General features: G+C 34.9%; 1 protein-coding gene across 7 annotated transcripts in view; it reads right to left on the bottom strand.

The window, feature by feature from the left end:
* DLG1 (discs large MAGUK scaffold protein 1) overlaps positions 1–15,578 on the bottom strand; it is a 256,224-nt gene that overhangs the window by 83,627 nt on the left and 157,019 nt on the right. For all 7 annotated transcript variants that reach the window (XM_046658376.1, XM_046658375.1, XM_046658374.1 and 4 more), the window contains 5 exons: positions 14,196–14,246; positions 11,288–11,412; positions 8,653–8,822; positions 7,553–7,689; positions 2,492–2,636 (listed from right to left, as the gene is read on the bottom strand). In XM_046658376.1, coding sequence (XP_046514332.1) covers positions 2,492–2,636; positions 7,553–7,689; positions 8,653–8,822; positions 11,288–11,412; positions 14,196–14,246 — 628 coding nt within the window. The remainder of the gene's footprint in view (positions 1–2,491; positions 2,637–7,552; positions 7,690–8,652; positions 8,823–11,287; positions 11,413–14,195; positions 14,247–15,578) is intronic.

Genomic DNA, 15,578 nt, shown 5'->3' on the forward strand with positions numbered 1-15,578 from the left:
AGAAACTATGTTCTCTATCAGATCCAATGAACATTTTCTTCTTCAGTAATAAACCTACTTTAATTCCCAGGTACCATATTTTGGTTATTATACATATTTTGATTATAACCACAATAGTATGGCCCCATCTGAGATCTATGATCATAACTCAAAGTAGAATTTTGTGCTTTTCTCCAGTCATGTTCTGCTTTTTAGGGAATAGGAATGGAGGAAGACAGCAGGTTGAATGAAAAAGGAGGGGGCAAGGGTGTAGAAGACACATGCAAGGAAGTAAGTATCATGACAAATCACGGAAGCTAAGCTAAAAAAAAGTAGACAAGTGGAGACACGGGGGGGAATCAAGTGATAGTGTCACATGATTGAAGGTCAAAATGAGGATGAATTGCTAGAACAGGGGTAAATGAACCGAGGATGGCAGTCAGAGGACGGGATAGCTTAAACCAAGATTTCAGAGGTTATGAATGTATTGATAATGATAAGACCTAAATTATTATCTCGGAAGTATCAGAGCTGGAGTAGAAGGCAGGATAGTTAAAAAGGAAGTGATCAAGAAACAAAGCAGCAAGGCTGTTAAATGAATTATCAGTGTGGATTTTGCTTGGACATCACTAAGAATGACGACGTGAACAGCAGAGGCAAGAAGGACAATGGGTCTGACCCTAAGATCTCCAGTGACCAAAGCCAGAATGATGAGGAGGACAGCAGATGACTAACGATGTAAGGGATAGGCGGGAAGCTGAATAGTCTGACGGCAAGGGCTTCAGCAGGGTTGATGGTTAAAAATTGTTTACATGAAAAGTTTAAAACACAAATACTTTTTAAAAAACAAATTATTTATGAACTGCATATGTAGTTTGAACATGGACTGGAAGTATACAACCAAATTCACAGTTGTAGTTGCCTAACAAAGAGGGAAATGGAAATAGAATGTTATACTTAAACTTTTTCATAATGTTCCATTAGTTCAATATTAGATTAAAAAAAAGGAAAGAAATATCCTACCTATCCCCATAAGGAAAACAACTCATCCTTATTTAATCATTACTCTTTAAGACGAGCTCTTCCATTTTTTAAATGTCATATTATTATATATAAAAACAGATAATTCAATAAGAAAATAACATTTTTTTTCAGTTCAACATATTTGTAACAAGCAGTCTGGTTATCTATAGTTGGCCATAATCAGGACACCAATTCTCAATTCGTGGAACAACTGTCATAAATGTGCACATAGTTGTCTTCAACTCATAAGGCAGCATAACAAATAAATAAAATTGATACTTAAGTTGGTGAATAAAATGCTATTAAATATTTTTATTAAATAAAATAATAAAATGCTATTATTGAATTTGCATCTCTAATCACAAATAAAAATACATAAAGATCTTATATAAAGTTTGTCTGCAAGACCAAATAAATGTAAGAATTTTAACAAGTAAAGCAAAGTTCTTTTCTGACACAAACGAAGTGAAAGGCAGCATCTCTGTCCATTAAGAGAGGCTGAATGCTATTAAGGAAAAAATTCAGTTATACTTGAGTAATTAATGAATCAATGAGCATAAAATAAAGATGTATGACTGGAGAACGGTATATATATTTCAACATATATTTTGCATTTAACTTATACTGATTAGTGATGGTAACAAACTTTGACAGTTTTAAAATTAGAAACATTGCCACTTCCAAAATCACAAATATCTCTAAAATTTCCTAATTTAAAAAAGGATAACTTGGAAAAGCAGATTACAAAGAGTGCATTTAAGACCTTTATTATACCTGGGTGCTTCCACTATCACCTCAATGCACTAAACAAGTAAAACCATTTTTCAACCAACACACACACATTAAAAATACATTTAAATCTCATCTCAGCTTGTATATTTAAAAAACTGAAAATCAATAGGAAACTTAAAATTACGTAAGTACTTCCACAATAACAATTCTGTAACACAATTGTATTGCACACAAATATAGTTTAGGCAATACACTAGGAGCTTGAAGTACGAATATCTGTGCTCAAATAGCTGAGAGTACAGAAAATCCCAAGTTTCAGAAATATTTTAAAAGCAGTGTTTCTCAAAGTGTAGTTCATGAACCAGTGGCACCAGAAGCATCAGAATTGCCTTACTTATTAAAAGAATTGCTTGTTAAAAGTAAATTTCTGTGCTCCATCCCCAAACTATCAGAACAAAACAATAATCTGCATTATCTGCAAATACCTTTGGTGACTATTATTTACAAGAAAGTTTGAGAATCAGTGCTTTAAATGTTAAAAATAATTACTATCATAAAATAGTAAAGGAGAAAGGTACCCTCCCCCACCTTATGATGATGATTCTGACTTAAAATTGATTTTTTAAAACTATTAGGTTAAAACACTTAACAGTTCCTTTAAAAATATTGGTATAATGTTTAAATTTTATATTGGAAAAGTTTCATTAAAATATATTACATCTCTGGCAAGAAGACAGATTTAAGCAAACAGACTTACAGTTGGTTATACCAGGTGGTGCGTAGCCATCATTCATATACACACTTGTGGGTTTTGCCACTTTCAAATAAACAAAATCAGATGTGTTCTTTAAGGCGGTTACTGCTTCTTCATGAGTAACTTCTTCTAAACACACACTATTCACCTAAAAGAAAATCCCAAAAGACATTTATTTTAAGACATTTTCACTTGCCTTCTGCTTTTAGGTTATAAACAATTACACCAAAAGACCAAGAAAATGAGAGTGTGATCTAAGGACTATAAAGGTGCATGGAAAGAAAACACCCATTTTTATCGTCTATGATATCAGGAAGTTGCTTATGACGATAAGTGAAGTTGTTTATGGATGCTAATGAAACAGCCAGTTTTGATTCCAGCCCCTATTTCTTCCAATCCCTGAGCCTGAACCTCCTTCCACTCTCAGGTATTTAGGAATGTGTATGGGTATATTTTAGTTGTGTGTTTTTTTTTTTTAAAGAAAATGAGACCATACTCAAGTTTTTGGTCAGCAACTGGATTTTTTAATATGAGGTATCTTAAAGATCTTTCCACGTTGGGACACACAGAATTACTTCATTTTTAAAACTTGTTGCACACCACCCCATTGTTTGGTTATATCATAATTTATTAGGCCATTCTAACATTAATATGTATTTGAACTGTACTAAATAAACAGCTTTAGTAAATTTATATTCACCACCACAGAATACAAGTGCTCATTTACTAGAATCTCACCAACAACGAATATTTATCAATTTGTAAAAAAAGTCTGTAAAATGACATATGTTTTAATTTGTACATAAGTTATATTTAAATCTGTACTTCTATTGTTAATAGTCAAAAGTTGAGATTTCTTTTCAATTATTTATTGGCCATTCATCTATCTTTTGTATAGAAAGGCAACTGATTTTAAGTAGTGATGATGTATCCTGCAACCTTGCTAAACTTGTTTATTAGTTCTATTGTAGGTTCCTTAGGATTTTCTATATACAATATGATGTAATCTGCAACTATAGTTTTACTTTTTCTTTCCCAGTCAAATGTATTTTTCTTTTATTGCCCTAGCTAGACTCCTTAGTACAATGTTGAATAGAAGTGGTAGTTTGTGTCTTTCTAGGAATTTGTCCATTTCATCTAAATTATCTAATGTGTTGGCATCTAGTCGTTCATAAATAAAAGTATTCCTGTATGTCCCCCTCTTTCATTCCCAGTTTTAGAAATTTGAGTCTTCTCTTTTTCTTAGCCAATCTAGCTAAAGGTTTGTCAAGTTTCTTGACCTTTTCAAAGAACTAAGTTTAGGTTTGGTTGATCTCTATGGTTTTACTATTCCCTATTTCATTAATTTCTGCTCTAATCTTTATTCTTTCCTTCCTTCTGCTAGTTTTAGGTTTAGATTGTTCTTTTTGGTAAACATTTTTTTTGCAAAGAAATAAAACACTATAATGTTTATAATACTTTAAATTACAACATACTAAACAAATACCTATTTTAAAGTAGTTTTCATTTCCCTAATTTTGTACCTTTATAATTGACAGTAGGAGTGTTTTAGATGTCTTCACAAAAATTTCTAAAGGTCAAAGAACAACCGCAACTTTCCCAGTTGATCATTAACACTGCTTTGCAGGGTTTCAGCTGCATGGTCATTTTTATGGTCCCACACTACCATGCATAGTGAGGATTGCCCGCACTTTGAAATATACAGCTGTGGCATACTGTTTCTTTGGTGGCCTGCAATGAGCCATGGATCTTGGTATTCACACCCTTGTAAAATCTGAATCTTGCTTGGCCATGTAACTAGCTTTACTCAATGAGACATTAGTAACCCAGATGCAAAGAAAGGATTGATAGATGCCACACACTGGAGCTTGTGTTCTGGGAAAGCTTACTCTTAGTACATCCCTCCCAGAACCTGGCCACCATACTGTGAGAAACCCAACTTAACCATGTGGAGAGGCCACTGGAGAATTAAACACCTAGCTAATAGCCCCAGTTGAGCTCCCAGCTGACAGCCAATACCAACTTGACCACCATATGTGAGCCAACTTGGCAGTGGATCCTTGGCCCTAGCTGAGCCACTCCAGTTGACATTATGTGGAGTAGAGACAGGCTGTCCTGTCCAAACCCTACCCAAATTGTAGAAGTGTAAGCAAATAAATGATTATTGCTGTTTTAGCCACTAATTTTTGTGTTTTCTTATGCAGCATCAGAACACTGATAAAAGAGCTGACAAGATTTGCTGAGGGATTCAATGAGAAGTATGAAAGAAAGAGAATGATCCTAAAGTTTCAGACCAGGGCAAATAGAAGGATAAAGTTTCCATTTAATGAGAAGTGAAAACTGTACAAGGAGCAGGATATGGGGACCCGGGGAGGACTCAGACGTTCATTTTTAGATACACTGAGTTTGAGATGACTCTTGAGACATAAAAAAGGAGACTAGATGAAATCTCTCAGGGCTTTTCAAATGTTTTGACAAGAGCCACTGTGAAAAATTTTTATATTTCAGCCATGCACAAAACGTGTGTGTGTAAAAATAAAACTAAAGTTCAGAAAACAATACTTATCCCTATCATGTGCAATGAGACTCAGTAAGTTATGTGAAGACCTATCAAAGACAGAGAATGTATGAGGACTGAGTCCTGGATCACTTCAATGTTTAGAGGTGAGGGAGACGAGGCACGAAAAAGGAGAGTGAGGAGGGGTTAGTGAGATAAGTGGAATACCAAGACAGAGGGTGACCTTTAGGCAAAATGGAAAAAGTGTCCGAAGCAGGAGGAAGCCGTGTCAAATGCCTGATATGTCAATTAAGATGAGAACTAAGAACTGAATAATTTCAGTGGAATTATGACAACAAAAGCCACACTAAATAGCAAATCAGCATAAAGTGCTGGCTCCACATCACTAAAATTGATCCTAGAGAAACCAAAAAGAAAAATGTGGTATCTAAGAAATGAAAAAACAAAAGTGACAAACCCAGTGGAGAAAAAAGGCTGCTTTGAACTGGGGTGTGTGTGCGCGTGCACATGTGTGTGTTTGATGACGAGGGGGTTTTGGTTGTAGCCTGGGGAAAAAAGTGGCAAGTCACAGCCGTGAGAGGATAAGTTAGAGAAAAGCAGTTCAAGGTCAACCCTTTCATCTTCCCCATCATTAAGTCAAAAATAATCAGTCTAGCTCCTTGCTGCAACAATAAGCAGTCCTGGACAGAATGCAGAGCAAAGGAATCATTTCTATATTGCTGACGAAGAGTGTAAATTTTTACAAGCAGTCTGGAAAACAATACGTTTTTGTTATAATGTTACTAATAGGATATACCACGATCCATTAAATTACATTCTTAAATAGGTGAAGGTCTTGTACATGTTCACCAGAGCACACAGCAGCTCTTCTTAGCAGAATTATTCATAATACCAAAAAAGGGGGAATCACACAACTCACCACTATAGCAGACCTAGTTTGTGTGCCTTTTCAAACTCACTTGAACCTACCTGCCCACCAGGACTTGGCTGCTTGCTTAGTGGAGAGTCCTGGCTACTGTTCCTCTCGCCTTGTCTCCTACCATTACCACCTCTTGCAGCCTCTTCTGGGGTAAGGGCTGGGTCTGGCATGGCTGGTGTGTTCCACACAGTGAGAGCTGTAATGTGTTAGAAGCCCATGCCTGACCTGTCCAGACCACTGAGGCTCTAGCTCTTCCCACCACTTCTGAGTTCAGGGGAGGTGCTGGGCCAGGGACTATGGGAGCTGGCTTCCTAGCATTTGCCCAGATGAGCTGGGTGACACAGCCCAGAAATTTGGGACAGTTAACCCCCAGGGAGTAGATTCTAACTAACAAGAGACAGGAGACTAAAAGGGGCCAGCAGATAAATCCTTCTTTGCCCTAGACGGCTGGATTTAAGGGTTAGTGGTTCCACATCACCTGCCTGGAAGACTGTCCTACATGACAAGCAATGAGCTACGTTTTCTCATTAAATTACAGCCAGCTCAGAAACAGAATACCTTACTCTGGCTTTCCCTCATTCTCTGGCTCACTTTTTATTTTCGCTCACTCTAGCTTCTCTAAGATTACAGTTCCCAATAATATGATAGCACAGCAGCTTTTCTTCATGTTTTGTTTTTCTAGGGAACATGGGCTAAGACAGTTATTGATGAAGACTGGATAAATAAATTGTGGTACAGTCCCAGAACAGAGTATTACATAGAGGTGAAATGAATAAATTTCAGCTCTAGGCAATAATATGGATGAGTCTCAGTAAAACAATATTGAGTAAAAAAGTATTAAAGGACTATATACAGCACAATAGCCTTTAAAAAAATTTCAAAACAATTAATACTAAACAGAATATTTAGGCATATGTACGTGATTAAACAATTTTTAAAAAGAAAAGGAGGGGCTGGCCCTCTGGCCGAGTGGTTAAGTTCACACGCTCTGCTTCGGTGGCCCAGGGCTTCGCTGGTTCGGATCCTGGGCGCTGACATGCCATCTTGAGACGGCGTCCCACATGCCACAACTAGAAGGACCCACAACTAAGATATACAACTATACATTGGGGGGATCAGGGGAGAAAAAGCAGGGAAAAAAAAATATATTGGCAACAGTTGTTAGCTCAGGTGCCAATCTTTAAAAAAAAAAGCAAAGGAACGAGAAACAGATTGTTGATATTCTAGTTCTTGAGTTAGGGAATGACTAGCAGTTTTCATTATATTATAAACAAAATGAAATAAAGTCAAAAAAAGGAAAAAAGAAGGTCACACAAGAATAAAGGATGACACTGTTATAAAACTAAGGATTATGATTAAACAATTCTAGGCATCCAAGCCCCTAACCCTTCAACAAAAAAGAGGAGGAAAAAGAAAAAAAAAAAGAATAGAAGGAAAAGAGAGGGAAGCTGGTAGAGGACATAGCAAATAAAGATAATACCAAAAAACATTTTTGATTTTGACTAAAGCAAGGATTCACTCATTTAAATATCATTTAAACATTTTTGGCATGTAGAAATTCTAGGGTCTGTCAGGAAAAAAGAAGACATCAAAATGATTTTTGTAACAATAGATTTCTTATACTTACTGCTAAAAGTTTATCTCCAATTTGAAGTTTACCATCTTTATGTGCTGCACCTCCTTCAATTATTTTGGTAACATAGATGCTATTATCCCCAGGAATATGCTGATTTCCAACACCTCCAGCAATGCTGAATCCAAGACCTGTTTGGAAAACACTAGTTTTAGAATCTCATCAATAAATGAGAACTTCAGTCCAGAAAGAAATGGCTGAAAAGTAGAAGGTGATAATTTCATCACACTAACTTTTTTAAAAATAGAAAAGAACCCATTTACTTACTTTTTAAATCCCAAGTATTTGTTCTGCAATCAGGGACAATGATGAATAAGTGCTCCTATAGTTAGAAATAAGTTCCTTTTTTCTTCCAGGTTACTTCTTAAAGCTCTTTGTAAATGCATTTGTTAGTTCAAAGAGACAATGTAAAATTATGTTTCACTTTTGTTTCCATCATAATTGTGTTTCTTACTAACACTTTTAATACACTGGCAAGATTAAAACAATTGAGAAAAAATAAAATGGTCTGTTGGTGGGCAGAACTAACAGGCTTCAGAAATGTGGGTAACTTGGTTCTTTTTCCAATATTCTATGAATGAATTTTAAATAGGGAATTTCTGTAATTCATAACTCTCTCAGCTTCAACACCAATTTGTAGCTCTCTATTCCTTTTTTAATTTGTTGGAATACCACCTCTTCCACGAAGCCACAAATTAGAATCAGTATTTCCATTTATCCTCAATCTCATCAATATTTTCAAAATTCAGAAATCACATCTTAACAGTCCTCACTGTAGATGTAACGTCTAATGACACACTCACAAATATTCTTTCTTCTTTGAACTTAGCCTGCGTATCTGCATTTAATGTACTTTGTAGATAACTGATTTCAAGTTAATATCAACACTATACACGACCTTTAAAGTGTTTAAGTGGAATTCTACTTAAGACAAAAATCACTAGAAATAACGGAGACATTCTAAAAATTCACATAAGGTCTGTAGCTTACCAGTATTGCTAATCTTAGAATGTCGGTCACAAATAACTTCATAGTTACATTTAACTCAGAGATTTCTTACTTAATAATTTGTCTTAGTTTGATTGATTTCATACCTTTAGGACCTTTAATGAGCTTTATTTCCATTATTTTTTCTGATATTGGTTTCCGTCTTTTTACATACAATCGTACAATAGACCCTGCTTCTTTCAATGCTTCAACTGCTTTACTGTGTGTTACATCACGAACATCTACTTCATTTACTCGCAATATACAGTCATTGACCCTGAGGAAAAAAATATTAAAAATTAAAATTAATTATTAAAAATTTAAATATCGACTTTTCCTTTGCCAATTATTTCTTGTCATTTTCATTTTTAAGGTAAGGAGAATTATTTATTAGTAGAGAATATATAAATCAAGAAACTCCATGTCAAATACTCCATGTATCAAATACCCACATAAATAAATAACAAACATTTCCCAAGGGCCAGTAAAAGAAACAGTATAAATAATAGATTATTACATGAAAATATTAAATCATTATGACAGCTGTAATTTGTATGCTTATTGTATGCTTGTTATGTGTATGCATTAGATACTTTACAAAAACAGCAAATATTTATTTAGCACTAACTACATGTCAGGTACTTCTTTTAGTGTTTTAGCCCTTACAACAATCTGTAAGATAGATATATATTTATATCCCTGTTTTACAGATGGAGAAACTGAGGCACAAAGAGTTTAACTAACTTTCTCAAGGCCACCCAGATGATGACTGACAGAACTGTGATTCAAAGATAAAAAACTGAGGTTCAGACTGAGTAATCACCTTAAGGTTAGAGAGACAGTAAGTGGCAAAACTGAGACTAATTCAGTGATTTATCCAAAAATAATTTTTTGATTGCTTTTTCCAATCTAGATAGATTTTAAAAAACAAACCTATCTATTGAAATTTATATGAAGTTAAAGATTATGCCAATTATTAAAAGGTTTCTCAAGTAAATAATTTACCCTTGACACAGTAATATATTTTTTTAAAGTTTGATTTATTCCTAGTCCTAACTTTTCCTCCTGGTTCTGGTCTCAGTTTCAATTGCATGATATTCCATTAGGGGAAAAAGAAAAAAAAAAGATGGTCATCTCAAATTGGGCAGGGAAGAGGAACAAAACACAATTAAAACATTAAAATTGATCCCGATAATTATCGAATTAACTTTTTTTTACAGGAAATAAATTCTATAACCAAAGACAGTGATAGCTTGGAGTTAGTACCACAGAAACGTTCTTCAGTGAAACAAACAGGACATTAATTTTTACATAAGAAGCATAAATAAAAGGCCAGTAACAGAATCAGAAAGTAAACGTCTACCTTCACATGAACAATCAAATTATTAATTTTCTATCTAACTAATTTCACTAAATATCACCTGTCACATCCAGTGAGAGGTAAAGCTTAGAAACTAAAGAGCTGCATGAGGTACCAACAGCCTTAAAATAAGATGTTTTGGGTGTGGAGAAAAGAGAAGCCTCATATACCACTGGTGGGAATGAAAACTGGTGCAGCCACTATGGAAAACAGCATGGCAATTCCTCAAAAAACTAACAATAGAAATACCATATGACCCAGCTATCCCACTACTGGGTATCTATCCAAAGAACTTGAAATCAACAATCCAAAGTGACCTATGTACCCCTATGTTCACTGCAGCACTATTCACAATAGCCAAGACAGGGAAGCAATCCAAGTGCCCATTGACCAATAATTGGATAAAGAAGATGTGGTGTACACACACACACACAGTGGAATACTACTGAGCCATAAAAAAGACAAAATCATCCCATTTGCAACAACATGGATGGACCTGGAGGGTACTATGTTAAGCAAAATAAGCCAGACTGAGAAAGACAAACACCATATGACTTCACTAAAATGAGGAAGATAAACACATGGACAAAGAGAACAGTTCAGTGGCTACCAGGGGAAGGGGGTAGGGGGTGGGCACAGGGGGTGAAGGGGAGCACTTACATGGTGATGGACAAGAAATAATGTACAACTGAAATTTCACAATGATGTAAGCTATTATAAACTCAAAAAAAGAGATGTTTTTAACAGACCATATAAAAATCCTTAGTCTTAAAACTTTAGATGGTCACTGTATATAAAAAACAACAAACAAGGGAATAGGAAAATCTATGCCATAATCTATAGCCTATGGAAACAACAAAGTATGCTAAAGATATCTTCTGAAACGGAACACTAAATTTAAACAAGAGACTAATGTTACTTTTATCTATTCAATTAAGAAAATACAGTAATTTATTTAAAGTTTGCATCATCTTTATTCTTTGTAGTATGATACAAACCCAGATCTATATGATCCCCTTTATCTTAAATAAGTTTCTATAGATGTTTCCCACCCAGAAAATAAAGGGAAAACATTTTGTGAATGTTATTTGAAAATACAAAGGGAAATCTCTACTTTTTATAAATCTGCTCACAAACATCTCAACCACCGATAAAACTTATTAGTCAAAATGTTATAATAGCTCAGATAAAATTGAATTCTTAAATGACAAGAGGAAAACAATGCTTGGAGCACAATTATCTCATTCATTCTTGGTATTTGAGTATCTATCTTATGTAAGTTATTATGATAGAGTTTTTTATTTGTATTTATGACTGTTCGGTCTGCCTCAGAAAAATACACAAAGTGGATTCAGTATCACAACATAAAGTGCAAAACATACCGCAATCTTCCGTCTTGGGCAGCTGCTCCCCCTGCAATAATTTTGGTGATGAAAATACTTGAGTCATCTCCAATGTGTGGGTTGTCTGTACCTCCTGCAATGCTGAAACCAAGCCCTGAATTTCCCTGGGGATAGAAGAAAAAACATTCAAGACTGAATAAGAATTATCTTTATTGATAGCTTCCTGGCATTATAGGACCTAGAAACTGTACTAACATAGGGAACACACACACACAAAAGTGTATGTGTAAGGAATACGAAGATTCTAAATTAGGAAACTTAAAGAAAGCTCTTTTTTCTCTATGAAGAATTCAGAGGCATTACTGTTGGGTAGGTGAGCATGAAGAACACGTACTGAGCACTTTTGGAGTCTAGTCTATGGTTCTTTCTTTAAAAGTATGTGCAATTTGTCCCTGGATTAGTCATCCATCTGTACAGGTGTCACTATTAGGTCTCTTTCTTCCAGAGTGCATCTCACTCATGTTTGGTAAAACAAATCTCTTCTGAGAGAAAAACACTGAAGTGATCTTTCTGCTGCCATTATTTCTGAGTAGGTAAAACCTTTAAAAAAGCCTTTTAAAAAAGAGGTAGAAGGTGGTGCTCTCCTTCTGCTAGCTTTGCTATCAGCTTACTTTAAAATGACCAAATTGTATCTGCTAAGTAACAGGTGCCACCATGCTTGATGTGTTTAACCAAGACACTTGACTAGCAAAAGGCATTTTTGTTTTTGAGGAAGATTAGCCCTAAGCTAATATCTGCCACCAATCCTCCTCTTTTTGCTGAGGAAGACTAGCCTTGAGCTAACATCCGTGCCCATCTTCCTCTACTTTATATGTGGGACGCCTGCCACAGCGTGGTTTGACAAGTTGTGTGTAGGTCTGCACCCAGGATCTGAACTGGCAAACACCAGGCCGCCGAATCGAACATGTGAACTTAACTGCTGCACCACTGGGCTGGCCCTGCAAAAGGCATTTTCTAATACTGAAAGCCCAACCTGAGTACTTAACATTGGTGAGCTTTCTTGATAGCAAAGTCAATTTTGCCAAAGTAGAGTTACTTTTTGCTTGTTTTACATTCTGCATTTTGAATAATATTTTCTTTGAAGAAAGGGTTCTACTGCTACAGAAAGTCTTCAAGAACAACTGTCCTAAGTAATAGTATTAAAAAACGCTTATCTTTGCAAGAAATGTTCTAACTCTGGCTTTCAGGCAACTCAAATAAGTGGATATATCCTGACCTATTACTTCACTGTTAGTATTAAACAGCTTAAACCTTCACTCTACTATGATGTGTCCTAACATTCTATTTTAGTCAATTTTTTTTTCAGTTTAAACACTTCAAGAGTTACTATATTTTCAATAATAGCATCAATAGGTTGTGTGAGGTTACCAAGTTACTCAGGTACTTGAGTTCTTGTTTTCATTTGCCTTTTAAAAATTGAGATATAATTTACATATAACATTGTATAAGTTTAAGGTGTACAATGAGTTGATTTTATACATTTATATACTGTAATATGATTACCACTGTAGCTTTAACTAACACCTCTATCATGTCACATAATTATCATTTATTTTTTGTGGCAAGAACATTTAAGATCCAGTCTCTCAGCAATTATGAAGTACATAATACAGTATTGTTGACTATAAGCAGTATGCTCTGCATTAGATCCCTAGAACTTATTCATCTTCTAGTTGCAAGTCTGTACCCTTTAATAACAGCTCTCCAATCCTGGTACTCAAGTTCTTTAATCAGCGAAAAATATAACACATAGTCACGACTTTAGAAAGAAATTTAAAAGGCACTGGAAAAGAATGAAAAATAAATAAAATAAAATGTTAGGATTATTTGTCAATTTTATCTCAATAAGGCTGGGAAAAAAAGACCAACAAAATACCATATTAAAATATGTACAGTACATTAATACTGAGCTTACTTGAAAGTTACTCAGTCGTTCACGTCACTTGAACAGGTGACCCAAATTTGGGTAGCAGGCAATAAACATCTATTATAAACGTAAAAGACTCTCTCAGGTCTATTTTCACTCAGTCTATTCTGGCAAATCCAATTATCTAGAGTTTTTGTCTTAAATATACAGATTCTCAGTTCTTAGGAAATTTACTTGTGTTGAACTCTTCATTTCCCCCAATGCTGGTCAGACAAGGTGGCATTACTAAAATATAGCATCAGTTGAATGCAGATATTCTTAAGGGGAAAATATTCAAGAAAATTTACACATCTGAATTGTACTCAAGTTATTTTCTCACTGGGGGAGTAAATGATAGTAAGTTTTCAATAGAGTCTTGTCCATTAGAACTATGACAATTATTTTGCTAGAAAAGAAAATTGATACAATGAGCATGTTACTAGGATACTAAAAACTTATTTAAAATAAATATTTTATCATATGAAGACTAAATAATAAAATTAAAAGTCAAGAAAAATCTGAGAAACTGTCAGTCTAGAGGAGCCTAAGGAGACATGATAAGTAAATGCAATGTGGTAGACTAGAAGAGAAAAACATAAAAACTAAGGAAATCCAAATAAAATCTAAACTTTAGTTAATAATGTATCAATATTGGTTCATTACTTGAAACAAATGTATTCTAGTAATGTAAGATGTTAATATGCAAAATTGAGTCCAAGGTAAATGGGAACTCACTGTACAACTTTTCTGTAAATCTAAAACTACTTTACATAAAGTTTATATTAAAGAAAACTAACAGGTTCTGAAAATACCATGGCTAATTTTATGATATGTGAACTTATAAAGAAACTAATATTACATGGTTCTGTTTTTGAAAGATCTTGTCTCTTGGATTCTATACTAAAGAGCAGTATATTTCAACGGTTCTTCAAAGCACCATATTTACACATAAAAAAACTTAAGACAATTAACAGTTGTTACCCTTTCAAGTGTGATTTCTTCATATTCATAATCTGCATCAGTGCCATTAACCTAATGGGAGAAAAGAGAAGTAGCATAGAAATTTAGAGTGTAAAATTTGAAATGGCAAGACCTAATTTTTGCATGACTTTTTAATGAAAACCTGTTAAATGTGATAATAATCAAATAAGATAGCTTCATTTGAAAAATTTTAGGGAAGATTTTCAAGGAACGAAAGAGTGCAAACATGATTAACGAACTGACACTTATGGTATTACAACTTTCAAATAAAGAAAGGGTACACATTCAGCTTTATTTTAATATTATTGAACTCTGACTCTTTTCTCTGCCTTGATCCACACATTTAATTGGTTGCCAGTTTTTACTGATTTGAATACTTCAATTTTTGTGGGAACCATCACCTCTTCATTCTCATTTCTATTACCTTGGTTCAAGCTTTTGTTAATCTTCTCTGTAATACTGCCAATGTAATCTACCTAATCTTTTAGATTAGTATTCTCCACTGCCCAATCATTCTAATGTGTTTTACATAGATGTATCTTTTTGGAGCCCATGTCTAATAACATACTTCCTCCAAAACTTTCAGAAACTCTCATACAGGGCTCTGCATGAATTGGCCCCAATCTATCACTCAGCTTCATTCCAAACATCCATACCTCACATCTTCATGAGCCTTACATACCATCATACTTGAATGATTTGCTCTTTCCTTTACATATCCTACAAATCTGATTCCCCATTCAAGTTCTTGCTCACATCTTACAGACCAAGAACTTTCTCTTATTCCTTTCAATTTATTCCGTAATCCCTCCTGGAAGAAGTAATTCTCACAGTGAGGGACACTGGTGAAGGGTGAGTAGTCCTTGGAATCAGATTAACTTGAGTTCAAATCATTGCTTTAACATTTTTGGTGATATGAGGCTGGGCAAAATTCTCAATCTTAAAATCTCAAATAGGGATTGTGATAAACTACATTTTTCGAGAAGCCTCCTATCTTCCATCTTCCATGCCCTTTCGCTGTATGACAACCCTCTTACCATGAAGAAATGTCGTCTGTTTCCCCTTCCCTTGGATCTAGGCCGGTCTTAGATGAGCTTTGTTAAAAAGAATATGGCACAAGTGAGCTGTGTGGTTTCTGAAGCTAGGTGGTGTGATGCCTTGTGGTGTTTGCCTTTGTCTTAGAATGTACTTTCTTACAACCCAGCAGCTACAATGTGTGGAAGCTCAAATAGCCTATGGAAGATATTCAAACAGAGGAGAATCAAGGCCCTTGGCCAAAAGCCCAAGATGTAGTCCTAACCAGCAACTAGCACCAATGCCAGCTATGTGAATGAGGCTAGTTGGGATCTTCCAGCCTTTTCCAGCACCCCAGCCAACACCATG

The sequence above is a fragment of the Equus quagga genome, chromosome 4 (genome assembly GCF_021613505.1).
Source record: "Equus quagga isolate Etosha38 chromosome 4, UCLA_HA_Equagga_1.0, whole genome shotgun sequence".
Lineage (NCBI taxonomy): Eukaryota > Metazoa > Chordata > Mammalia > Perissodactyla > Equidae > Equus > Equus quagga.